We start from the raw sequence: 27,724 nt of genomic DNA on the forward strand, positions 1-27,724 counted from the left end.
TGTGGCCTTAAGTCACGGGGTTGGTGGGACTGGAGGTCGTCTGCAGTATGGCCTGCAGGCTGGCCCAGAAGATGGCCTGCTTGCTCTCCTCTGCCGGCCACTCCAGGTAGGTCTTTCTGTTGAGGAGCCGACGCAGCCTGCAGAACTTGTTCGGCAGCGAGTTTTTGGGCAGCGACTCGAGCAGGACTAGCACGAGCGAGTCCTGGTGCTGCTCCAGTATGCGGTGCTGCGCAAAGTAGAGCTCGTAGTGGCACCACTCGCTCTTCACAAAGTTCGTGGAGAGGACGAAAAGTGTCTTGGAGGACCCTTCGATGCAGCGAATGATATTGTCCACGACCCACTCCCCCGGGGTGAAGTCCCGTTCGTGCACGCACAGCTTCAGGTTGGAGCCCGAGTTCTCGAGCCTCGGTACCAAAGTTCCTTCCACCCAGTCCGAGTCCATGTGGCTGTAGGAGATGAACGCGTTGTACTCAAAGGGGGGCGCTTCCCCACTTGTTACGTGCTTGTAGCCCCTCCGCTTGGCTCCCACCCATATCCAGCCCATCCTTATGTACCAGAGGGCGTCGAAGTAATAACCCAGGCCCAAAACCAATGCTACGACCACCGCCGTGATCACGACGCTGAGCCCGATCACGATCCTTTTGTCGCAGGATACAATGCTCGGGTTGAAACAATCCAGAGTCTTCTCTGCCAGATTCTCTGGATAACTGCAGACGTATTTTTGAGGCCAATCCACCAAGAGAGATTTATCAAATGTCTGGCGGAACCAGTAAAGGTCGCACATGCAATAAAAGAGGTTGTTTCCCAATTTGAGGGCCCTGATTTTCGGAAGGAGTTGAAATGTCCCTTTAGTTATGATTCCCAGCGTGTTGTAGTCAACGTGCAGGACCTGCAGGGATGAGGACTGTATTTCTGGCTGGATGTAGTGGATGTTATTGCCCGTCAGGTACAGCTCTCTCAAGGACTTTGCATCATCGAGGATGTAATAGGGCACAGCCTCCATCCTCGTGTAAGAAAGATCTAACACCTTCAGCTGCGGCGATGTGCAGATGCGGGAATCTTTGCTGATGTCATTGTTCCGCAGGATCAGTGTTTCGAGAGTTGGAGGCCAACTGCAGTCGTCAATGTCAGTGATATAATTGTAACCAACGTCCAACAACTTAATGCTTGGCATTAGAGACACCATGCTGGATATGATTTGCAGATCCGTGAACTTGTTATTGCTGATGTAAAGTTCAGTGGTGCGTGGAAGGATGATTGTATATTTGCAGTTTGTCCACCAGAGGCCTTCCTCGTCGAGGAGGTTGCTTGAGAAGTCGAGCCAAGTGATGAATTTGAGTTTCATGAAAAAACACTCCACTTTGTTCATGCCAGTGTGGGATATTTTAAGTTTGGAAAAGGATGGAAAAAGTGTGAAATTGATAGCAAACTTTGGGTAGGTCATGTTCAGGTGAAAAATCTGATTGATTGTTACTTTCTCAAGAGGCGATAGTTTGGTCACATTCTTAAGGCCGAAGAATGAGACAACGTTTTTATCCGTGTACGAGGAGTTTGTTATCTCAACAGACGTGATCTGAGACAAGTAGACGTTTTTCAGCAGGCTCGTTATTTCTTGGTCTGTGAAGTTGGCAGCAACGAGTGTGAGGTTTCTGAGCAGAGAGCACTTTTCAAGGCCATAAAAGAAATCAATGGACATATTTTTCACAGGATTCAGCAGCACTCGGTCTGTCTGAAACTCGGAAACCTTCGTTTTATTTAAATCGAGGAGAACCTTGGAAAATATGACCGGGTCGTCATCGACGGTAAAGTTCATTCGGAAGCTCTGGAGCATCTTAAACGGGGCGAGCACACCTGGTTCGAACTTCATGAGCGGGGAGCCTGTGTGGACATTCAGATGCGTCACGCTGACGTTCTGCAGTGCCGTGAAGTCCGACGCATTGAGGACGTCCGTGCGAGCGGTGCCGATAGTAAGCGACCTGAGGCTGTGCAGATTTGCAAACGCTCCGCCCAGCACGAAAGACGTGTAGTTGTTCATGGCGATGTTGAGGACCTGCAGCAGGCGGAGGTTGCCCACGGCTTCCGCGGGGATCTCGAGCAGCTCATTGTGGTAGAGGTCCAAGTGCTGGAGGAGAGCGGTGTGCGCCAGAGCCCCGGGATGTATGTCGCGAACGCGGTTGAAGGCCAGGTTGAGGACGCGAAGCAACGGCACGTCGGAAAAGTCGTCGGCTGACAGCGATTCGATGCGGTTGTGAGACAGGTCCAGCTGGGCGATGGAGGGCGGCAGCCCGGACGGCACGGCCATGAGGCCACGTCGCGAGCAGTCGGCCACGTCGCCGACGACGCTGCACTGGCGCCCCAAGGAGAAGGCCTCTCCGCGTACACAGGAGCCCGGGTGCGGGAGGCAGAGCAGGACCGCGGCAGCAACGAATATCCCCGGCCAGCCCGCCATCCCAACAGCTGTCGCTCCTTTGGAGATCTGCGAGGTTTAACAAGGCGGTACATATGAGACATGGGTTTCACATGAATGAATAACAGGAGCCTCAAGTAATTCAGGATCAGAATCAGAAGTTTATTTTCCGAGTAATGCCCATTGAGCTGTGACCTCTCTTTGCCAGGGTGACTCTGCCAGTTGACAACTTAATTCTGCATGGCTTTTTAATTTGTAATCTTTCGGATTTTTTGGTTTTGGTGGGGAAATGCTTGATAGATTTCAAATCCAGGGGTCCCCGATTCGATCTTCTGGCGCGACAGCTGAAGATACAATGTGGTGCAACATTTCTTCAACCTCCCGCCCCCGTGTCATATCCCTCCAAACTCCGCCCCATGAACACAACGGATTTGATACACTTGGGTGGACTAATTCTCCTTTTGGTCCAATTTATGGCAAAAAATCACACCATTTTCTCCATTACCAAAAAAAACCGGTGGTAAAGCGCTGAGGTTTGGCATAATTAATTGAAATCAAACGATGTGGATGGGGGCCTTGGTCCACACAGTGGTGTAAATGGGGGACAACCACAGTTTGTCGATCAGCAGGCAAGTCGTGTGTGGTTGGATAAAGTGTGGGTACCCCCGAAAAAGTGTTGGATTGTTTCAAAAATATGTCACTTCTATTAATGAGAATAGGTTTCCCCCTTTTTTCTGGCAACAAAACAGGTGTTAAGATGGTAAAACACCAAACTGAAACCTTTTACAAGGAATCATGTCTACATTAACCACAATACTTGTGGTCAGAATGCAAATAAAAAAACGTACTCTGATAATATATGCATTGTCTTTGAAACTGATTGGTCCACACCAGAGACAGCTTTCTTTGGAGCCTAGTCCTCTGGTCTAACGCCGTTTTGAGACGAGGCTGAAAAGAAAGATGTCTCTGGTGTGGACCAATCAGTTTCAAAGACAATGCATATATTATCAGAGTACGTAATTTTGTTTGTATTCTGACCACAAGCATTTGTGACGATGTGTGATGAGGGGGGGGGGGGTGAGAAATGTGACGTCACATTAAAATGCGCAACTTTAAACACATTCCTCCGAGGGAGCTGGTAGTAACGTTGGGTTGCTCGGTCAATGGTCAGGGTCAACGGCGGCGTGGTGTATTCCGCAAATATGGACCACTTGTTTGGGCGGACACAAGCCGGCGTGAGTAGGTTAAACGTTGAGTTTTATAAGGGCACCACGGGGTGACCACATTAAATACGCACTACAATGACGATAGTTTAAAGCGATTTGAAGCATGTTTTATTTTGGGGGGAGGGGGGGGCAGAGCTTTGTGACGTTATATTTGAGGGAGGGGGGGTCTGACTTTTTGTGACGCCGCGTGACGATGGGGGGGGGGGGGGGTCAAAAATCGTCCATAATCGCGTGACGTCATTTATGGACGGCCTCTTAACACCTGTTTTGTTGCCAGAAAAAAGGGGACAACCTACACTTATATTTTGGTACTGGCAAAGGAGGTCCCATGATGTAGAACTTCTATTAATGTTCATTTAAAGAATATTTCAACGATACATTTCATCCTTAGAATGGTTACCAATGAGTTTAAAAACAATTAAAGTTATTAAACCGTAACACTAGTTACATTTTTTAATGAAAATATTAAATTAAATCCCAAACTGAGCCTTAAAAAAAAATCTGTGATATCCAAACAAATTCGAAATCTTAAACTAGTTGCCAGTTCAGAGCAATGAGCGCAGGGCCAATGCTGAATGATCATACGACACGTCTCAGAGCGCACGGTTGTTTTTTCTCTCCTTCTCTGAAGCCGAGGGGACGTCCCCTCATGGCAGGCAGCTTCGTCCCTGCGTGGCACGGGGCGTGAACACCGCAGCGGCCTGCAGGTGGAGCATTCATCTGCCGGTAGGAGGGCGATACTAAAGCTAAAGGCCACGAATATGGTCCATGTAGCACGACGAGCTATACCGATCTATCTGTTCGCACATTTTGAGTGCTAGCCCCCTCGTTTGATTTAAATGAAACCTGCCAAACCTCAGCGCTTTACCACCATTTTTTTTGGTGATGGAGACAATGGTGTGACTTTTGCCATGCATTGGACCAAAGGGAGAATTTGCCACCCACGTGTTACACATCCGTTGTGTTCATGGGGTGGAGTTTAGAGGGAGGGGGCACAGGGGCGGGGAGGTAATGCCCCCACCAAACAGGACCTTCATTTAGTTTCAGTAGTTGACGATTAATATGATAAATTAATTAATAATAGAGTAGAAATAATAAAATAATAAAAAATAAAACATAATAAAATAAATTTCGATTTAAAGCTTTCGTGACTGCAGGGATTCATCTTCTTGGTTCTTTCGGTAAAGTCACGTAGAAGGGAAGTAATAAAATAATAAAAATAAAACATAATAAAACAATTCTCACGACGTTTCGGCCACAACGCAAGCAGCCGTCCTCAGGCGAAGAATGAGACATTATCAAGCTAGGAGCTTATATAGGTGTAGCGAGGAGGAGCGCCTTAACAAAAGAATGTGCATATGAAGAGGAATTTTAGCATACCAATGGGCAATGCGTAGGAGGGGGGGCGGAGGGGTTTCAAAGTCCCATTATGCCCATGCATTATGCAGGATCAACAGCACCACGGGGGGGCGCAAGGAACAACGTTAATAAAGGAAAGGAATGTTAATGATATGTAGCTGCATTTACCAAACAACCATGTAGAAAACCAAAGTAAAAACTACATAAAAAACTAAAATATAAACTGATACTTACTATACTCTACAATAAGCTGAGTTACTAACAACAAATAATAAATTACAATTCTACGTCGTAAGAAGTATATAATATACTTCCATCTAAACTTTATTCTCTTAGCATATACAGTACTATATACTGCCATAGATAAACCCAACATTAAATTATATACTGTATTGCTGTAAACCACCCTATACTTTATACATTTTAATATAACACTATGTATTATTCAACTCACCCTAATGTGTATCGAAATGGTTTATTACGTCCTTCCAATGATTGCTAAGCCTGAATCCATCTTCTCTTGTCAGTTTTGATGTGGTTCCTTGTTCACCAAGGTGCCTGTGCCCGACACCATCGCAATCATTGAAGACTTGGTTCATCAAGGACTAAATGCTGGGGTACCCCCCCTGGTGAGACACTGCTTAACCAATACATACTTCACCTGGAATGGAACCTTCTACAAGCAAATTGAGGGCACCCTAATGGGCTCCCCCCTATCTCCGGTTGTAGCCAACATCTTCATGGAGAAATTTGAGACGGACGCCATCCAGACTGCCACTCTACGCCCGACCTTATGGAAGAGGTACGTAGACGACACTTTTGTCATCTGGCCACATGGCCGGCCTGCTCTAGACCAATTTCTCGACCACATCAATTCCATACACCCAGCCATCAGATTCACCATGGAAGTCGAAAATGATGGCAAGCTACCCTTTTTGGATGTCCTAATCAAAAGGAGACCTGATGGTTCAATGAGCCACTCTGTCTACAGGAAAGCCACCCACACGAATGCTTATCTAAAACCGGATTCCCACCACCATCCATCCCAGAAGAATTCCCTCATCAAGACTCTATATCATAGAGCCCAATGCATCTCCGACCATGAACACATTTCCAGTGAACTCAAACACGTACGCCAAGCTCTTAAGGCTAATGGTTACTCCGACTACACAATCCGCAAAGCCATCACTCCAACCATTAAGAAGGATCCTGTTGAGGAGCCTTTCAAGACCATCACCTTACCCTACATTGCTGGGGTCACAAAAAAGATCTCCAAAATCCTGATTAAACACAAGATCCAGGTCCGATTCAACACAGTACATAAAATCCGTGATCTGCTCCCGTCTGTAAAAGATGTGATTCCAGACATACAGTACCCTGGCGTCTACAAACTAAGTTGCCTCTGTGGTAGCAGTTACATTGGGGAAACCAAACGACACGTCTCAGACCGCATTCGTGAACATAAAGCTGATCTAAAACACGGTAGGACAAACACCTCAGCCGTGGCAGACCACTGTTACAACTCAGTGGGCTCACATGACATTGACTTCTCCAAGACGGAGGTTCTCTGCAAGCCATCTGGCTATCATGAGAGATTCGTTCATGAGGCGATCCACATATACAAACACAGAGACAATTTTAACCGAGAAGATGGATTCAGGCTTAGCAATCATTGGAAGGACGTAATAAACCATTTCGATACACATTAGGGTGAGTTGAATAATACATAGTGTTATATTAAAATGTATAAAGTATAGGGTGGTTTACAGCAATACAGTATATAATTTAATGTTGGGTTTATCTATGGCAGTATATAGTACTGTATATGCTAAGAGAATAAAGTTTAGATGGAAGTATATTATATACTTCTTACGACGTAGAATTGTAATTTATTATTTGTTGTTAGTAACTCAGCTTATTGTAGAGTATAGTAAGTATCAGTTTATATTTTAGTTTTGTATGTAGTTTTTTTTGTTTTACTTTGGTTTTCTACATGGTTGTTTGGTAAATGCAGCTACATATCATTAACATTCCTTTCCTTTATTAACGCTGTTCCTTGCGCCCCCCCGTGGTACTGTTGATCCTGCATAATGCATGGGCATAATGGGACTTTGAAACCCCTCCGCCCACCTCCTACGCATTGCCCATTGGTATGCTAAATTCCTCTTCATATGCACATTCTTTTGTTAAGGCGCTCCTCCTCGCTACACCTATATAAGCTCCTAGCTTGATAATGTCTCATTCTTCGCCTGAGGACGGCTGCTTGCGTTGTGGCCGAAACGTCGTGAGAATTGTTTTATTATGTTTTATTTTTATTATTTTATTACTTCCCTTCTACGTGACTTTACCGAAAGAACCAAGAAGACATAATAAAATAATTCTCACGACGTTTCGGCCACAAAGCAAGCAGCCGTCCTCAGGTGAAGAACAGGTCTGTCGAGAAGACAGAGTCATTCAGACTCTGTCATTCAGACTCTGTCATTCAGACTCTGTCATTCAGACTCTGTCATTCAGACTCTGTCATTCAGACTCTGTCATTCAGACTCTGTCTTCTCGACATACCTGTTATTCACCTGAGGACGGCTGCTTGCGTTGTGGCCGAAACGTCGTGAGAATTATTTTATTATGTTTTATTTTTTATTATTTTATTATTTCCATTCTACGTGACTTTACCGAAAGAACCAAGAAGATGAATCCCTGCAGTCACGAAAGCTTTAAATCGAAATTTAATAATAGAGTAGTTTTTTTTGGGTTAGATCGCGCAAAAAAACTCTTATGGATGATATTGGTCGCGAAAGTCTACGTGTTAAATAAATGAATTACATGCACCCGCGATTCCTAATGCGAAGGACAAAGCGAACCCCCCCCCCCCCCCCCCGCTAAATATAGAAGTCAAAATGCGCCTCGCTGTTGTGTTCGTTCAGCGCCGACGTTTCTGCATCGTATTTTCAATGCTGGTCTTCCAGTGTCAGCGGAATGTGCTTGTCACAGCAAAGACAAAGATCCCCCCTATAGCCTGCACAGACTGTTGGGGCAAGTGCTGTTTGCGAGCACCTTTGAAGGCCTGCACGGCACACGAGGGGGTGGGTGGCCAGTACCAGTGCCGGAATAAATTATCTTTCCGACAGCGTCTGTTCTTCACCTGAGGACGGCTGCTTGCGTTGTGGCCGAAACGTCGTGAGAATTATTTTATAATGTTTTATTTTTATTATTTTATTATTTCCCTTCTACGTGACTTTACCGAAAAAACCAAGAAGATGAATCCCTGCAGTCACGAAAGCTTTAAATCGAAACGGAATTGATAGCTTGAAATCATTTAGCGCGGGGCCCTTGAAAGTGCGGGGCCCGTAGCATCTGCTACTTTTACTATTAGAATAATCCGGCACTGGTCAGCACCATGCCCAGCTGCCTTTGTTTCCCTAGTCACGATGTTTACTCACCACGCCCAGGGGAGGCCCAGGACCGGTCCAGATATTCGTCACCGGTGTTGGTCGTGAGCAGGAATCGAACTCGGGTCACCGGATTCGTAGCGCAGGGTGCTAATCGATGCACGACCGTTCCCCTACGCACGCGCACAAAACCGGTCAGTCTTAAATCGCGGGATTTTCAGAACGAGCAAAATGTGCATGTCATTTCTTGTTTAAGCCACTTGTACCGGTTAGTTTGGTTTAGTCGCATTCCACGTCACCTCAGTCCAGTGGCATCGTGTGTGTTTGGAATGTGTCCAAAGCCGGCGGGGGTTGGGGGATTGTTGCAGACAAATTGACTTTTCGAATGGACTTTTGTCGTTCAGAGAATTCAAGAATGGTTAAAAAGAAAACATGTCAATTGGCGACTGCTACTATGTATGTATAATTTATAACTGCTGCAGATTGAAACAAATTATTTGGCGATATTGCGCTGGAAGTGGTGCACAAGCACACGGAACAGAATAAAACAACACAACTCAACACAATGGGCAATGGCACGCTTCTTTATGGCACATAACTAGGCTATAAATACGGTGAATTCCGCGTAAACCCATAGAGAGATTGATATATGTGCACCTCATATTGGAACGCACGTTTGTTTACATAATGCACCTTGATTTCTCAGTAAAATTGGACAGCAAGGGCTAAAAGGACATTTAAAACTATATGCAGTTGTTTTGGTGTCTTGTAAATTCATCTAGTCTGATTCTAAAGTTCAGGATTTTTTTTTTATGTGAAACGCCCTCTGATCCTAAATTTTGTAAAGAATGCGTCACCCGGTGGATTATGCTCATGATTCAGAGACAACACTCCTACATGGTAACCCATAATGCAGTGCGCCAACAATATTATATTATTCTACTTTTAATATAATTAGTTTACTTAGGAATACATGTTTGATTTTTGAAGGGCTTGTCTGTTACTTAGCATCTACTCATAGGGGAACTATTCATATGCCAATTTAAAATCGCTCATCAAGAAATGGTACAAAAGTTTTCATGAACATTAGGTGCCATGGCGCGTAGTGCAGTCTCCAACTCTTATTCACCCTATCTCCCTGGCCTCTCTGTTTATATAGAGTATTATCAAGGAGGTTAATTGCCCAAAACGTCTGCATTATATATATTTTTTTCATTTTAAGCCTACAGTTGTATTGGACTGAGTAAAAAAACATAGCTGCAAGGGTCATCTGAAAGAGTCATCCGAACCAAATGAGATTGAAGAATTATACATTTTTGTATGTATTGCACGGTTGGCGTACGAACGGCGCGATAGAAGTTCAACATGCATTCGTACATATTGCGAGAGCAAAAATTAATGTTTCTTTCATTTCCGTATTTTATCCCGATTGTGCGAACTGACAACCTCGGAATTGCAAGTCCAGTGTGCTAACCATAATACTACATACCGTGTCAACCCATACCATTTACTCGTATTCTTGGATAGGAAAATTGAGTTTTCAGGTCCATACGGCGTACAGCCGTTTCAATCCGGGCAAAACTAAGTTTTGTCTATTTGTTTGCGTTTCTCCCTTGTGATGAGACTTTGTAGGATGAACGTTGAGATTATCTGGGCACCGGATGACCAATAAGGTCTGAATTGGTCTGTAATAAGCTAGGTTTGCTACTACGGCAGCTCCCTATTTCCCTAAACCTCACGTCTGTGATGGCACTTAGTTATTTCTGTAACAAAAAAAATGCTATTTAGAAAAAGTGGATTTTACTTCCTGTTGACGGTATTTTAATGTTAAGAAAATCTTAACAACATTTATATTTCTGAGATTCCACACCCGTAGAGATATGACAGAGACGTGGGGGTGAATGTCCCCCTGTGACAGGACGGATGAAAATGCATACATCCAAAGATTTTAGCGTACTCGCCAAAATGTGATATTTTACTCGTTGCGATAAAAACCAAAACAATACCGTACATCACTTAAGTGCCACCGGTGACTTTTAGACATTAATAAAAACAAATCTATTCTGAGTTATCACCCTCGGGTGGAACAGTGGTGCAGTGGTTAGGGGCCATCCATAAATGACGTCACGCACCTAGGGGGGGGGGGGGTCAGACGTTTGTGACGATGTGTGACGAGGGGGGGGGGGTTTGAGAAATGTGACGTCACATCAAAATGCGAAACTTTAAATAAAATAGACAACACGTTCTACTTGATTAAATATACTTTTTAATAAATGTTTTCTCCTACAACATCAGAGTGCAGCGGCACATTAAATACGCACTACAATGACAATTGTTTAAAGCGAGTTGAAGCATGTTTTTTTTGGGGGGGGGGGCAGAGTTTTGTAACGTCATATTTGAGGGGGGGGGGGTCTGACTTTTTGTGACGCCGTGTGACGAAGGAGGGGGGGGGGGGTCAAAAATCGTCCAAAATCGCGAGACGTCATTTATGGACGGCCCCTTAGTGCACTGCGCTATCAACCTGGCGACCCACGTTCGATTCCCATGCATGGCTCACATCAGAGGCAAGTGACATCTGGACTGGTCCTGGCTCATCCTCACCAACCGGCGCTGACCGGTGTCGATACGTCTCGTCAAACATGGCATATAGGGAGGCAATCATCCAGCAGTGGATCAGAGTCGTAGCTAGGGGGGCCAAGGTAAAGGGGCGCCAAAATGAGGCTTACAACGTTACATTATAACTTATTGCGGCGGGCGCGGCAGCCTGAAACTACTGCACAAATCTACACCTCAACCTAAAAGTTTATATATCCCGCCACACACAACCTACATGTCATGTAATTCTATTTTGGTACGCGCGCCTATTAAGAATTCACATGGAAGAACGTCCCAAACAACAGACAGGCGCAGTCTTTCAGCCTTAGTCACTGGCCTGTTTTTTGGTGGCGGAAACTACGACGGCCTATTTTTAGTTCTTATTAGTGACACCACGCTCCAGGCGGCTGCAGCAGCCGGAGCAGCCCACGTACGTCAACATAGCGTGGCCATCATTTAGCAGCACAATGTTATGACAATGCTGCTGTGATGACTGGGCATATATCCGGCCTTCAACAACGAATATGTGACAAAAATCACAGAGCATTGTTTGTCAAATGTGACAACCACAGCTTAAATTTAGCAGGAGTACACTCAGCTAAACAGGATCCACTTGTCACATTTTTTGAAACAGTTGAAAGTATATATTTGTTTTTCTCTCGTTCAACAATTCGTTGGGAAGAGTTTAAAAAAGCTGTGCCCATCACAGTAAAGCGGGAGTCTGAAACACGCTGGAGTGCACGATCAGAAGCTGTTAAAGCTATCTATGAAGGATTGGATGAACTAGTAGGGCTGCTAGACAAATTATCGGAGGACGTAACTGTGACGCCTGAAACCAGAAGTGATGCAGAACAGTTACAGGCATGCGTATTAAATTTTGACTTCATAGTTTTATTACATTTCTGGAATGTCATTCTTGGAAACATTGATCGTGTTCAGAAGCGCTTACAGGATCCTACTATGAATTTCAAGGAAGCAGCAACTGATCTTGAATCTTTGGAGCATGAATTTGTCAAGCTTCGTGATGATTTGAGCCAAGTTGCTGTAGAAAACGCCAAAACAAGATGCATAGCCTGGGGGATCGATGTGGACAGAAGAATTAGGCGACGTCGGAAGATGCCAGGAGAACTGGCAAGAGATTCAGGACTTTCACCAGAAGAATAAATTGTACGCGTTATGAAGAGTGTATTTTATCGACTTCAACAGGAGATGTCAACACTGTTTTAACGACTAAAAGACCTGAACACAAAATTAGGATTTCTGCTGGACGTCAAAACTCTTATATCCGACACAGATGTCGATGCAATTCGTCGAAATTGCACAGATTTTGGAAATTTCTATGACACCGACATCAATGGCCACGAACTTTTCACAGAATTTGGAGATTCCAAAATGCTGTTCAGTAACCGGAATGAAGTTCTACCAGAAACTCCTTTGGATCTTCTTGGTTTTATTGTGTTTCATGGAGACGACGTATTTCCGAATTTGCGAATTTCACTGCAAATTGTATTAACAATAGCAGTTTCAATTGCAAGCTGTGAGCGGTCGTTCAGCAAATTGAAACTTATTTTGTCGTATTTGCGTGCTTCAATGGGACAAGATCGTCTCAGCGATCTTGCTCTTCTTAGCGTTGAAAGAGAAATATTGGGAAAAACAGATTTTGATTACGTGATTGACCAGTTTGCGACAATGAAATCAAGAAAAAATAATCTTTCGTAGACTATGTCAACCAGTCTACGACAGTGACTGAGTGAGCCATGTAATATAATTTCTATAAATTTGCTTCTTTAAATACAATGTTTCATTAAAATGTTTATTGTTATTCCTTATTCGATGTATTAGGAAAATGTGATTAAACGGGGGGGGGGGGGGGGCGCCAATTTTATAGTTCGTCCCCGGGCGCAAAATATCCTAGCTACGCCTCTGCAGTGGATTGACAGAGGGCTATACGTGATTAATTTCATCTTTTCTACTTCCCATTGGAAACGCAGGTTGTTAGGCTTATGACCCGATAAATGTGGTCATTCTTGGACACTTTGCAGGACGTGCGTTGCCTACGACTGCCGTCGGATGTGACAGAACTGAAGGAGGCGAAGGCAAGGCGTGGTTGGTATCAACGATGTTGGGCATGGGAGTTAAGAGGGGGTTTGGCTGAATGGGGGAAAGAGGTGTGGGACAACTGATGATCAAGAGGGGACACACACGGCCTCCCCCATGATTCCCCGTAGAATCATCACTACTGCGATACGCCTACAATCGGGGGATAGCAGGGAAATGTGGGACTGCGTCCTAGGGTTCACAACGGAAAAGGGGTGATTAAATTAGTTCATTTGCAAGAGTCAGATGGCGTTCGTCCAGAAGTGGATAGGCCATGGCTGACTCTTTGCTGTCGCGTGAGTTGCCCACGACACTGCAGTACTGCAATACGAGTACACATATCTGGGGACAAAAGGCAACGTGTTTTCATATCGTCGCGGAGTTTAAATTACATCAACGCACTCAAGTGACCCCCACAATTCCATAGCAACATACAGTGCTGTAATATGGGACCTTTCTTGCAAGTATCAAAATATAAGAATAAACGTTTTACCCTTTCTGGCAATACAACAGGTGGTAAGATGTTAAAACATCAAACAGATAACCTTTTGCAAGGAATCCTGTTATTGCCAGAAAGGGTGAAACCTATTCTTATATACAGTGATAATGTGTATAAGCAATCCTGCAGTTCCTCCACCAGAGGCGTAGCTAGGATATTTTGCGCCCGGGGACGAACTATAAAATTGGCGCCCCCCCCCCCCACCCGTTTAATCACATTTTCCTATTACATCGAATAAGGCATAACAATTAAAATTTTAATGAAACATTGCATTTAAAGAAGCAAATTTATAGAAATATATTACATAGCTCACTCAGTCACTGTCGTAGACTGGTTGACATAGTCTACAAAAGATTAATTTTTCTTGATTTCACTGTCGCAAACTGGTCAATCACGTAATCAAAATCTGTTTTTTTCCAATGTTTCTCTTTCAACGCTAAGAAGAGCAAGATCGCTGAGACGATCTTGTCCCATTGAAGCACGCAAATACGACAAAATAAGTTTCAATTTGCTGAACGACCGCTCACAGCTTGCAATTGAAACTGCTATTGTTAATACAATTTGCAGTGAAATTCGCAAATTCGGAAATATGTCGTCTCCATAAAACACAATAAAACCAAGAAGATCCAAAGGAGTTTCTGGTAGAACTTCATTCCGGTTACTTAGCAGCATTTTGCAATCTCTAATTTCTGTGAAAAGTTCGTGGCCATTGATGTCGGTGTCATAGAAATTTCCAAAATCTGTGCAATTTCGACGAATTGCATCGACATCTGTGTCGGATAGAAGAGTTTTGACGTCCAGCAGAAATCTAAATTTTGTGTTCAGGTCTTTTAGTCGTAAAAACCGTGTTGACATCTCCTGTTGAAGTCGATAAAGTACGCTCTTCATAACGCGCACAATTTCTTCTTCTGCTGAAAGTCCTGCATCTCTTGCCAGTTCTCCTGGCATCTTCTTCTGTCCACATCTATCCCCCAGGCTGTGCATCTTGTTTTGGCGTTTTCTACAGCAACTTGGCTCAAATCATCACGAAGCTTGACAAATTCATGCTCCAAAGATTCAAGATCAGTTGCTGCTTCCTTGAAATTCATAGTAGGATCCTGTAAGCGCTTCTGAACACGATACATTTTTCCAAGAATGACATTCTAGAAATGTAATAAAACGATGTAGTTAAAATTTAATACGCATGCCTGTAACTGTTCTGCATCGCTTCTGGTTTCAGGCGTCATAGTTACGTCCTCCGATAATTTGTCTTGCAGCCCTACTAGTTCATCCAATCCTTCATAGATAGCTTTAACAGCTTCTGATCGTGCATTCCAACATGTTTCAGACTCCCGCTTTACTGTGATTGGAACAGCTTTTTTTAACTCTTCCCAACGAATTGTTGAACGAGAGAAAAACAAATATATACTTTCAACTGTTACAAAAAATGTGACGAAATGTGGATCCTGTTTAGTTGAGTGTACTCCTGCTAAGTTTAAGCTGTGGTTGTCACAGTTGACAAACAATGCTCTGTGATATTTGTCACATATTCGTTGTTGAAGGCTGGATATATGCCCAGTCATCACAGCAGCATTGTCATAACATTGTGCCCGACAGTCGGCTAGAGGTATGTTGTCAGATTTCAGTCTTTCGACGATGACTCTTTCTAGGCTTGCTGCATATTTTGCATGTATATCGATATAACCTAAAAAAATATATTTGATAGTTACTTTTTTAGTTTGAAAATCCACATCCACAAATCTTATGACCTGAGAAAGCTGTTCCCGATGTCCTAGATCAGGAGTTGAGTCAAGTAAGATACCGTAGTACTTGTTTTTCCTGATATCACTCAACAATTGGTTCTTTACAGTCGACGCAAGTATGTGGATACATTCATTCGGGATTTCCGGTGACAAATACGAAACTGATCCCGGATTTTCTCCTGCGTGCTGTACGTGTTTTGCTAACAATGGGTCATACTGCGCAACGAGTTTGATCAGCGCGAGAATTTTTCCAACATTTTTATCCTCATCCGCATTCAAATTTTCCTCATGGCCACGTAGTGCCAAATTTTGTGAAACCAGAAACTTAATACAGGTGAGTATTCTTTGCAATATATCTCGCCAACGTTGTTTTTCAAAATGAATCTGAGCTTGAACCACTGCGTCAATTCCAGTACCATCAATTATCCTTCGTTCGGCTTCCTTCCATGTAGTTAAAGCTGTGCGGTGGCTAGGATTGTTTTCATGAGGATTTAGTTTTTCTGGCTTTCTCCACTTGTTGAAACCGTTTGTTAACTCAAACGAAGCTCGTGAGTTTGAACTCGATGATGTAAATAATAAACAACAAAAACAGTAAGCAGCTTTATTGATTGGTGAATATAATAGCCACGAACTATTCACTTCCTCTTCGTTCGCTAGTCGGCGTTTAAAGCATGCTGATGTAATTGAACGTGCGTGGGCTGCTCCGGCTGCTGCAGCCGCCTGGAGCGTGGTGTCACTAATAAGAACTAAAAATAGGCCGTCGTAGTTTCCGCCACCAAAAAACAGGCCAGTGACTAAGGCTGAAATACTGCGCCTGTCTGTTCTTTGGGACGTTCTTCCATGTAAGTTCTTAATAGGCGCGCGTACCAAAATGTAATTACATGACATGTAGGCTGTGTGTGGCGGGATATAAAAACTTTTAGGTTGAAGTGTAGATTTGTGCAGTAGTTTCAGGCTGCCGCGCCCGCCGCAATAAGTTATAATGTGACGTTGTAAGCCTCATTTTGGCGCCCCTTTACCTTGGCGCCCGGGGACATATGTACCCCCCTGCCCCCCCCTAGCTACGCCTCTGTCCTCCACCGTCAGTTACCGGGGACATTTCAGTTTTATTCAGTTCAGTTTATTTATTGGGTATAGCCATGTGAGACATTCGGCTCTTGACTCGGGTGCAACCGCAACAATCAAAAACATGAACAAGAAAACATCTTAAAGTGACTACGTGCAACAGAAAAATCCAGGAAAAAACAGCAAAGTCTTCCAGAAAAAAGCACCGTATTTCACCGCTGTGCAAAAATGCCAGTGGGATGCAAGTCAAACAATAACAACCATAAGACAATGTAGATTAAAGATATCAGTCTAACTCTGCACTACAACAAGAGACATCGCGAGCCGTGCTTGGGGCGCACTCGTTGGCCTAGAGCAGTGGCTCTCAACCACGTGGCACGCGGCCGCTGTGGGTACACGTGGCAATGTCCCAGGGGGTAACGTGAGGTGATTTATAAACACGTGAAATTATCTTCTTGGTTCTTTCGGTAAAGTCACGTAGAATGGAAATAATAAAAGTAAAACATAATAAAATAAATCTCACGACGTTTTTTATTATTTCTATTCTACGTGACTTTACCGAAAGAACCAAGAAGATGAATCCCTGCAGTCACGAAAGCTTTAAAACGTGAAATGATATCGTGCATTAGAGTCATTGGTGAATAATCATGTATGAATTTGCCAATATAAAAAAAATAACTACGATAAAATTTAAATCCATATGGTAGCTTAGAACTATATAAAAGATGTTTCTAAACTCATAATAATTATAATAGGGTGTTCCCCCTTTTTTCTGGCAACAAAACTGAAACCTTTTTACAAGGATTCATGTCTGCATTAACCACAATACTTGCAGTCAAAATGCAAACAAAAAACACACTGATAATATATGCATTGTCCTTGAAACTAAACGGTCCACACCAGAGACAGCTTTCTTTAGAGCCTCGTTGATCATAAACAATGTGGGTTTTTAAGAGTAATCGGCGAGTACAAACAAATTACGCCACGCGTGCAGAGCGTCCGTTAAAATGTTTTTATTCGCTTGCAGTTACTAGCTAGTTAGGATACCTCACTAAATGGACGATTGATTAAAATATGAATGTTCATTATTCATACATTTATTTCTCAGAAACATGTTGAGTTAGGCAAGGAGGGGGGGGGGTACTCGGTTGAAACAAAATTCAACAAGGGGGTCACAGTAGTAGCCAACCAAAGGTTGAGCTCCACTGCTTTGTAGTGCTTGAGGCCAGCTGTGCCCAAGCCTTCCTCTGAGAGGCACGTGGGTGCCAGAATGCATGAACAGCTAACCCTGGTCAGAGGTGACACTGACCACAGCTGTTGGGACTGTGGCATCAGCCAGTTCGTTTTCATCAACGCGATATATGAACCTTATGGCGGGACCCCGGGGTCCCATAAGCCCCCGGCTCTCGTATAAACTGCGTTGCGACGTCATTTTATGTCTGAAGGCGAACGATACGGCAATCTATTCCTCTCGACGAGCTCGACACGATGCCCTAATCAACGTTTTGTTTCTTCTGCGCATTCGTCCTCGCTGCGCTTGGACGACATGACAACAGAGTGATCTGCGCCAGGTGGGTTGCGGCGTTTATGTGCGCGGTGGGACGGAGTCGCCAAAAATAAATTAATTACGATTTTGACTTCCGTTTATTTGGGACCCCGGAGTCCCGCCATAAGGTTAATATAAACATCGTCGTCGTTCGTTTACGACGGACTACCAAGAACACAAAAGATGAAGAACGTGTATATCAATCATCGGCTTAGAGTATTGGATTTTCATACCAATGTTATTGCACATCATTTGTTTAAGCAAGCAATCTCTGGACTGGTTTTGATCCGTCTACCTTCCCATCAGTAGAGTCGTATGTATGTATGTGTAGTGTCTTCCTCGGTGTGTGTGTGGCGCAGACACTCAGTCAGAGACGAGATAGTTGCAGGAGGCACCGTCTCTCTCGCTATTTATTCCCGTTACACCAGCTCCGGCCACCTCTCTCTCTACCACGCTGCCGTACAGCCCGTCCTAGATACAACCCTGACCGCGACAGCCAACTATTGTCGGGCCACGCAATTATCGGGCGAAGGCGGTGACGACGAGACGAGTCCACTCTAAGAACCGGCAAGCCGGAGCTCTCGCTCTCCGCTGCTTTTATTCTACTCGGCGCGGCGTGGCTCCGCCCTAGCCACGCCTCCTGTCTCGAACCCACTAGAGCAGCCATCCCCAACCTTTTTGGCACCAGGGACCAGTTTCGTGGAAGACAATTTTTTTTTTACTCATTTCGGCCAGGGTTAGCTTGTGGGCTTATCAAAACTGTGATTGAGACAATTGCGCTGTGCGGGAAAGAGGCGCGGACGGAAATGGTAAGTAAAATAATGGGGGCGGGCCACGCGCGGACTCACCGCTCACATTCTGCTGTACGGCCCGGTTCCTAACAGGCCACGGACCGGTACCGGTCCGTGGCCCGGGGGTTGGGAACCCCTGCACTAGAGGGTACCAGGGGCCTCCCTATGAGGTCTTCCATGACCCTTGCCCCAGTTCCTCCGCCCTGCCGGCACACACACCGTGTGTATATGCTCGACGGCGTGAGTGCGCTAACTGTCCACTGCAGTTGCCGCTGCTGGACAGCAGTCGGCGCTGTGTCACTACATATGTATGTAGAGCTGCTTTTGCACCGTACGTAGCCAACCGTGCTAATTGGAGGTGTGGGGGAAGGACAACAAACTAAACACAAAAGCAGTTCAAAATAAATGTTGTTTCCAATCTAGATTTGAAAGTGCACAGCTCTAGTGGCTTCCTAATATCGGTAGGAAGAGCGTTCCAGACGGCCGCAGAAGCGCTTCTTTGTTCGATGTTTTAGCTAAAAGCCAGTTCTCGCAGTGCAAGCTTAGGCGTTGACTTGTATTCATTTCCACTGCAGTGACAACGCTTTATTGTGCGCTATGAATACAGCAATTTGCACTTACTATGGAACTGTACAAAGTTGCGATGCGGTGACCGTCTTCTTAAGCAAATGTTGCCTGGTTTCCAGAAATGTTTGGCAAGAGCACTCTAACATGGGACCTTTCTTGCCAGTATCAAAGTATAAGAATAGGTTTTACCATTTCTGGCAATAAAACAGTTGTTAAGATGTTCAAACAAGAAACCTTTTGCACGGAATCATGTCTGCTTTAACCAGACATACTTGTGGTGAACATGCAAACAGAACATGATCTGGTAATATATGGATTGTCTTTGAAACTGATTGGTCTACACCAGAGACAGCCTTCTTCAGGGCATAGTCTTAACCAGTGTTAGACCAGAGAACGCCAAAAAGCGAACAGCACAAAGAAAATGCCACTATCAGGGAATTTATAGCTCGGGGTGAGCAGCTACATCATGGGACCTTTTCTGCCAGTATCAAAGTATAAGAATAGGTTTTATCCTTTCTGGCAATAAACAGATGTTAAGATGTTCAAACACCAAACAGAAACCTTTTGCAAAGAGCACTCTGTCGGGCAACTTGCCGATGACTAAAATATATTCAGCACGGAGGTCTACTTGTTATCTTTTCTCAACAACAACACAATGAGTTTAATGCGTAGGTTTTCGCCACCGATATTATTCATGATTATACCGTGGGTTTGCTATCGAACATACAACCGGTGTGCGCTGAAGTAGTAACAGGTTAGTAGATTTTGTTCACTTGACAAACCTTACTGATTGTGTCAGGTGGAGATGGGTGTAAGACACATTTTTTTTACATGATCTAACTAAAAAAACACCTTTATATGTCGTGCAAATACTATTTTTAGCACGTCCATCAAATCAAGTTACAAACTGAATTTAATACAGTGTTATTTTGTGTATGCAGACATTACAGATGGGACTGGAACCTTAAACTCATTACTGAAAAATCTGGTTTAGTATTTAGCGGCTGTAACCCCTGTTTAAGCCCAGCATCTCAGCAGTGCTGGCTCAACGCTCCGACAGGGCCATTGTGAATCCCGTAAAATAACCGACCACTGGAGACGAATCTCAAATTTCTAACGACACGAGAAATTATTGATCCTTGGGACCAAGTTGAATATTCTGTGGGACTGAAACGCCCCGTGCTTGTGAAAAGTGCCAATTTTGCAAGACGGATAATAAACAATGAGACAACAACACAAGCATCGATGGAATTATTCGAACTGCTTTCCGTGTCCCCAGCGTGCTGGTACCTGTCATCTTTCTCTACGTGTGTTCAGAGAATTCCTGTCTAATGTGTACGTGCACAGCCCCTACGGAAATTCCGCTTCTGATTGTTGGTCTCCCTTACACCATGCTGGATGGTCCTGGGGGTTGTTCGACCACTTCCCTCATGCCGGGTCAGCATATGTTGGTCGAGGCAAGGGACATGGATGCGGGAGTATAGAAGAACAATACAACAATAGATTACGCTGCCCTCCCATCCGATGCCCCACCACATAGGTTTATTTAGCAACTTTCTTGTACACGGTGGTCATCCGTCCATGCCTTATTCAGGTAGAAGCCTGCTTATTAGGTTCCGGGATCTGGCAAGATCAGGTGCGTCGTAAAAAAAAATGCACCAAACCTATAGACGCAATAGAATGTGGGACGTTTGTCCCCCACATCAACGCAGATGAGTTCTACTTTTACGTCGTTAAAGGTCGTAACATCGTTCAGACTCTCAAACAGTGTCATACTGGAAATGAAAAAGGGCGAAATTTTAATTAAAAGTCTTAACAGAAAACTTCCGCGTTATAGTAAAACAATTTTTTTATTCACCATTTCGAAAAACTTACACTGTTGAACTACTTAGTTCTTTTGGTAAAGTCACGTAGAAAGAAAATAAATTAAATTAATAGAATACACGCCTCTGTGTGCCTATGTTGTGTGTGTCTCTCTCTGTGTGTCTCTGTGTTATCTCTCTCTGCTTTTGTCTGTGTATTTCCGTGTCGGTGTTTTGTCTCTCTCTCAAATGTGGTTCTACCTGATGACTGCTTGTGTTGCAATCGAAACGTCGCATTCTATTATTTAATTTATTTTCTTTCTACGTGACTTTACCGACATAACCAAAGGGTAATTCCTGCAGTCACAAAAGCTTCAAATCAAGTTTTTACACTGTAGAAGTTTCACAAAAGCAACAGTAACCACATTATTAAATATGAACTGTTAAGGTGACGTCGGAATCAGAATCTTTATATAGACTGGAGGAATCTGATGAGCTCTGAAGCTCTTGTTCACAGACGTCCAGGAGAGGCGGGTCAGCGAGTTACAATGATGAACAATACAAAAACATGATAATTGATTTTTTACCCTTCTATCTGGCAACAAAACTGATACCTTTTTACAAGGAGTCATGTTTGCATAGACCACAATACCTGCAGTCATAATGCAAACAAAAAACATAACTCTGATAATGTATGCACTGTCCTTGAAGTTGATTGGTCCACACCCGAGACAGCTTTCCTTAGAGCCTAGTCTCACATGGGTTGGACCAGATGACGCCATGCATTATGACTGCAGGTATTGTGGTCTATGTAAACATGACTCCTTGTAAAAAGGTGTCAGTTTTGTTGCCAGATAGAAGGGTAAAAAAACAATCTTCATATTTTTTACTGGCAAATGAGGTTCCAATGGAATACAAAAACACTATCGGAGCACAAAATAGAGAAGAGATAAGCAGGCCACTATCAATAAATATAAAGTATAGAAATAGAAATTGCATAAGTACGTAAATTCTTGCAGATTTGTCAACACCAAACGCAAGCTTGGGCAAGGCAGCAAATCAACAACAACAAAACACACCACACCAAGACAACACACAGTAGTCGCTCAGTTAAAATGCAAATTAAAATGTAACTATCGATACACAGGTAAGGATCAAACCTATAAATCACATTCGCAAATGTGTACACAAAAATTCATTGCTGAATGAACGCCTCCCCAATGCATAGTCATCTCTAACGATGTAACTAACCACCGAGCACCTGCACTCCTGCACACATCCCCTTTGGCTTTCACTTCTTCATTTGTATCGACCACTGGCCACCATTCCTTCTAGAAACGTATCCCAACCAAACCCACTTGTTTTTTTCTTAACAATCATAACGATGTCTCTAACCTACCTAATTAATCTAATTTGTGTGTTCCTCCTTCTGTCTCTCAGAGTAATTCAAAGTATGCATATCTCTTTACTTCTTCGTGGACTTTTGAGCACATTGGTATGTTGCTTTGCATCATGAAGTTCAGTTTGTCAAACTGAAATTTTGTAATCATCCTTTATTCTGCTTCCTACAAGTAAGAAGTTCGTGCAAGGAAATGAAAGGTTAGCTCTACCAGGAATGTATGTGTTCACGTGACAATTTTGGACCATATTTCATATGCATGTGTAATACGGTGTGAGGGGACTAGAGGTCACGGGAGGTAATGACAGGAAGTCAGCTTACAGTACGAATGCATTAGTGGCCACAGGAGGTAATGACAGGGGTATCAGTTGTGAGTGCGAAGGGACTGGTGGCTACGGGAATGATCGAGAAGGGGAGCGTGGTCAGGTGACGTAAAAGGACGGTGGAGTCTGCCGCTAGATCGAGGGTCCAGAGCCAATGAGAATGATCGAGAAGGGGGGCGTGGTGTCGTGTTGATATAAAAGAGAGATGCGCGGGAGACTCGGGGCTGTTGCAGTGGGGGTCTCCACCTGATGTCAAGTGAACGTGTCTTCAATAAAGTGTCATCTCAAGAGAAGTCTGTCAAGTCGTCATTACACATGTATTGGCGGCTACCCTCTACATTTCATAGCCCAATCAGACGTTCCCAATGATTACACTTACAACATAAACCATATACTGGTCCTAGATGGCACGATGCGGTGGACAGCACACGTAGTTAGGGGCCGTCCATAAATGACGTCACGCATCGGGGGGGGGGGGGGGGTAGTCAGACATTTGTGACGATGTGTGACGAGGGGGGGAGGGTTTGAGAAATGTGACGTCACATCAAAATGCGCATATTTAAATAATTACAGAAAACACGTTCTACTTAATTAAATAGACTTTTTAATAAATGTTTTCTCCTACAACATCAGAGTGCCGTGTGACGAGGGGGGGGGGGGTCAAAAATTGCCCAAAATCGCGTGACGTCATTTATGGACGGCCCCCTATTGGCATTATGAATTGTATCGTACAACGATTCGAAGACCTGTGGCAGGCTTATGCTGAGTCAGTTGCATTTGAATAACTTTTAAGTGGATCCTTATTCGAACTGAAAGTACAGCAATGCACAAAACAAATAAAAGTGAAATGTAAATTACAAAGTCGTGGGAAATTCGTCTAGCGATAATCGTCATATCGTGAAACTTGACGCTGGATCATCACGTGATTAATAATATCGAGGCAACTCAAATAAAACTAAGGATTTGGTGATAACGCGTTAACAAAAAATATTGAAATCCCTCAAAACGTAAACAAGAAGAATGCACCTCACAGAGGGAGGTAGTTCAGTTTTACGGTGGTTTATAAGATGTTTTTTACTTGAAGCGTAAAAACATCGTGACTGCCGATGTTGTTTTTACAAACCTGTTGCCTAAGAACGCCGCCGTAGGGCTGCACAAGAGTGCAATGATTTTCCTACTTGCTATTTTTCTTCAGGCATTGACCGAAATAACTTGTGGGCACATTATATATCAGCACAATGGGGCACAGTTGCAGCACAATTGCAGCCGGATTGTTTGTGTGCAGCAGAGGGCAGTGCTGAGGAAATGCATCGTTGTGTAATGCGGGCGTAAACGGCTTCGCGGATATTACGTCATGGGGGGGAGGAGTTAGGTCACGTGGGAGAGAGGGGTGAGGTCTTAAGGGAGTGATACCGGAAGAGACGGGGGATTGTGGGAGGTGGAGTTACAGTGAGGCCACGTAGGGCGGAGGTTGAGGAGTGGCGAGATCGCCACACACACGGAGTAAGACTCGGCACCGTCGGCCAGCGGTGACCAAGCGCGGAGGAACGACGGCAGCGGTGGAGCTGCAGTGAGGGCAGCCGGAGGACTGCACAGGGGATCTGCAGCGGAGCTGCAGAGGTGTGGAGGCTACGGGAGCGAGGGCAGCTATGGAGCTGCCAAGGGGAGAGCTCTGAGCGAGGGCCGTGTGGGACAAGTGTAAGAACCCGAATAAAGGACAACGGAGACAGACCCAGGATCGAGTCCTTTATTACAGTTGTACTGCGCTTCTATGCTCCCACCGAATATATGCTCGCCACCTTGACCAAACCTGCACTGACCAAGGTGGTGAAATCCCAGAAGCTATAACCACAGCGTTGAGACGAGACAGCGCTTGCATGGGTAACCACCGTGCATGCCAGGTTGCTACAGGCTGCTTCCGGGGCTAGGCAACATTGCCGGGGCGTTACTACATTGCGGGCAGAGCAGCAGGAGGGTTACGTGCAGCCAACTCCATCGCGGTGCAGCGGGCCCTTAATATTTGCGGGGGTTTCCCACATCGGCGGGTTTACATATTCGCAACTGATTTATTGTTGTGCGATTTGATATTTAGACATTTTAGATATTCGCGGCCATAGCATGCGACGACCCCGACACGAAGTACAGTACAATAATTGGTCCAGATGTCTTGTGACCCTCATTTAATTCTCTAAAACTTGCACTGCAGTGGATTGTGAGACCCTCCACGACAGACAGAGCGTGAGGAGGCACTGAATGCATAACGTCGCCTTCATTTGAGATACTGTATGTATATACTTTTTAATAATTAATGTTAATTACAAAAAAATGCCTGTTCACGCAGGAAACCCTCACCCAGTCTCATGACTGTTTTTCAGCAGTGTCGTGCCAAGTAAGAGAGAGGGGTGGTGTGAAAAGAGGAATTGGACATTTTAAAAATATTCCGATCAAGATGTTTGGAAGCACATTTTCAAAATCGTGTCTCGGACAAAGTCATCGCAACTCCACTCCTAACCTAAAAGTATACACCTATACCACGTTTCACGATGCAAACATAATAACAAAGGACGTACATATGAAAACGATTGAATGAATAATTAATTTAAAACAAAAATTATTCACCATTTCAGGGAGTTCACCATAACACCTCGCTGATATCGTCGAGGAGCATAAACCATCACGCAAACTCCGGTTCATCCTTGTAGCAGCACCGGCTTTTGGCTAAACCATCGAACAAAGATGGTGTGCGCATCGCGCGCTTTCGAATGCGCTTCTGCGGCCGTCTGGAACGCTCTTCCTTCCGATACTAGGAAGCCACTGGAGCGACGCACTTTTAAATCTACATTGGAAATTCGTTTATTTAGAACTGCCTTTTGTGTTGAGTTTGTCGTCCTTACCCCAGCACTTCTGATTAGCACGGTTGGCTACGTACGGTGCGAAAGAAGTTCTACATACATGCATACAAACTACCGTACACCACACCACACTCCAATACTATACACTACATCACTATGCTAAATTGAAAACGAATTTCTTTAGAAATGCTTGTTATGTTTAGTTTGTTGATGAGAACGGCTGACTACGTACGGCGTGGAAGAAGTTCAGCATACACTAGGAGCGTCCTCCATCGGGAAGATTGGCCACTCGCAATAACGAGCGGTTGGCTCTTTGCGAGAGAAAACTCAGAAAAACCGGAGCAAACCCCCACGTCGCAGAGCAGGGCGGGTGAGCGCTTAAAATAATCGCATACGGAGAGACTCGAGAATCAATTTGCTGTGACAGTATTGTACGTCCATCTCCGGCGCTACCGCGATCGCCAATTCGCACTGACGATGACCATTCTTATCCTGCGTGGTGTTGACGAGACTTTAATCTTACAGGGAGTGGTGGGCTTGTACACCTTGCATGTATCCCCCCTCCCCGCGCGCCCTAGAGACTTAAATCCAGGAAGACTTTCTGGATACGCGCCTCTCGTACAAAGGTGGCAATCCAAAAAAATCTCTTTGGGTTCCAACCGTAGAAGTGCCGGGATTCTGTCTCTCTCTCCCACTCGCTCACTCACGCCGGCTGTGGACCACCACGCTGAACCGTCGTTCCACGAATGTAAATTCAAAGGATTCGCCAATCCGTGACCGTGGCGAAGCCCCCAAACCAGCAGATGCACCACCGACAGAGGAATGCACCGCGCACGCTGCAGTTGCGACAGCGTCCACCGCCGCCGCCGATTGGTTGAAGGACCTTAACGTTCAACTATGACGACGTCTATCACGACAAAGAGTGTTGCCGACGCGCACACACGAAGGAAGGTTGTGGGTGTCAGAAATAAATGAAAAACCCAGCATCTACTGCGCTCGCCCTAGTCATGGTGGTGGTTGTGCTTGGGGGCGAAAGTCAACACAAATATTGAAACTCACCAGGTTCAAGGGTTGTCACCTGTGCTGGCTTTCCAAGGGATGCCCCTCTTTAAGGTGGTCGTCACCGGCACATCTGTGTTTCCGGCACGTTACAAGTTTGTGTTCATCGCAGTCGCATGACAATGCACTTAGCTCGAGGCGATGCATTGACACGCAGTAGTCCCACCACCCCAACCCACCCCCCCCCACTTTTTTGTCGGAATTGTGAGATTACATTATTCACACGCTATGTCCCGATTCGTAGTTACCTCCGATAGAGGGTGGCAACCCAACCGCCGTTGAACGCGGGCAAACATTGGCAAAGTCCAAAAAAAAACGCTCTTCACAGCCACTTCGGCGTGACCCTGCTTAATCAAGAATGTTCATACCTTGTACAAACAGCAGCAGCGGCGACGTCGGCTAGCAGCGACAGCGACAGAAGCTACTTTCGAGACGGAACTTAAACGTCGAGGCAGAAGTGAATGACAACTTCGAAGATGATGATGGGGGTGTGGAGGGGGGAGGTTGGGGGAGGGAGGTTGTGGTATTTCCGCATCACCGCCATCTAGGTGTTTAGTCCCCCGTGCAAAACTTGACAGGCGTTGCACGGCAGGAGGAAATACTGAAGTTATTTCCACACACACCCTTGTTGCATGCGTTGTGCGTTTTGGAATGCTGTATTCTAAGCGAAGAGCATTTAAATGATATCCGAGTTTAACAAGGCTAGCAATAAATATGTCACACATTCCTTTTCCGTGTGTGTGTTTTATGAGTGCTGTATTCTAAGTTAAGGGCATTTATATCATGATTACAAGGCGAGCAGAAATATATTTCACGCACCCTTTTGTGTGTGTTGTATGTTTTACAGTGCTGTATTCTAAGCTAAGAGTACTTAAATCATATTCAAGCAAAACAAGACGAGCAGGAATATATATGAGTGCTGTATTCTAAGCTAATAATATTTAAAAAATATTATTACAAGGCTAGCAGGAATGTTTCACAGACCCCCCCCCCCCCCCCTTTGGGC

At 44.6% G+C, this 27,724-nt stretch overlaps 1 protein-coding gene across 3 annotated transcripts; it reads right to left on the bottom strand.

Moving 5' to 3' along the window:
* On the bottom strand, positions 1-27,186 carry LOC144731847 (toll-like receptor 2). 3 transcript variants are annotated; one of them, XM_078613132.1, is made up of 4 exons: positions 27,087-27,176; positions 26,719-26,791; positions 8,433-8,554; positions 1-2,476 (listed from the first exon to the last, which is right to left on the bottom strand). In XM_078613132.1, the coding sequence occupies exon 4, from the start codon at positions 2,447-2,449 to the stop codon at positions 8-10; it is 2,442 nt and encodes an 813-aa protein (XP_078469258.1). In that variant the 5' UTR covers positions 2,450-2,476; positions 8,433-8,554; positions 26,719-26,791; positions 27,087-27,176; the 3' UTR covers positions 1-7. The 3 variants fall into 3 exon arrangements, with proteins under 3 accessions (XP_078469258.1, XP_078469256.1, XP_078469257.1); XM_078613130.1 differs by lacking the exon at positions 26,719-26,791 and having other exon boundaries at positions 27,087-27,186; XM_078613131.1 differs by lacking the exon at positions 27,087-27,176 and having other exon boundaries at positions 26,719-26,877.
* Positions 27,187-27,724: the final 538 nt, after the last annotated feature.

This window comes from Lampetra planeri, chromosome 40, assembly GCF_965212315.1.
Source record: "Lampetra planeri chromosome 40, kcLamPlan1.2.h2, whole genome shotgun sequence".
Lineage (NCBI taxonomy): Eukaryota > Metazoa > Chordata > Hyperoartia > Petromyzontiformes > Petromyzontidae > Lampetra > Lampetra planeri.

What these genes read in the sequence shown, in the direction of transcription:
- LOC144731847 (XM_078613130.1), bottom strand. Translation starts at nt 2,449, where the DNA reads ATGGCGGGCTGGCCGGGGATATTCGTTGCTGCCGCGGTCCTGCTCTGC.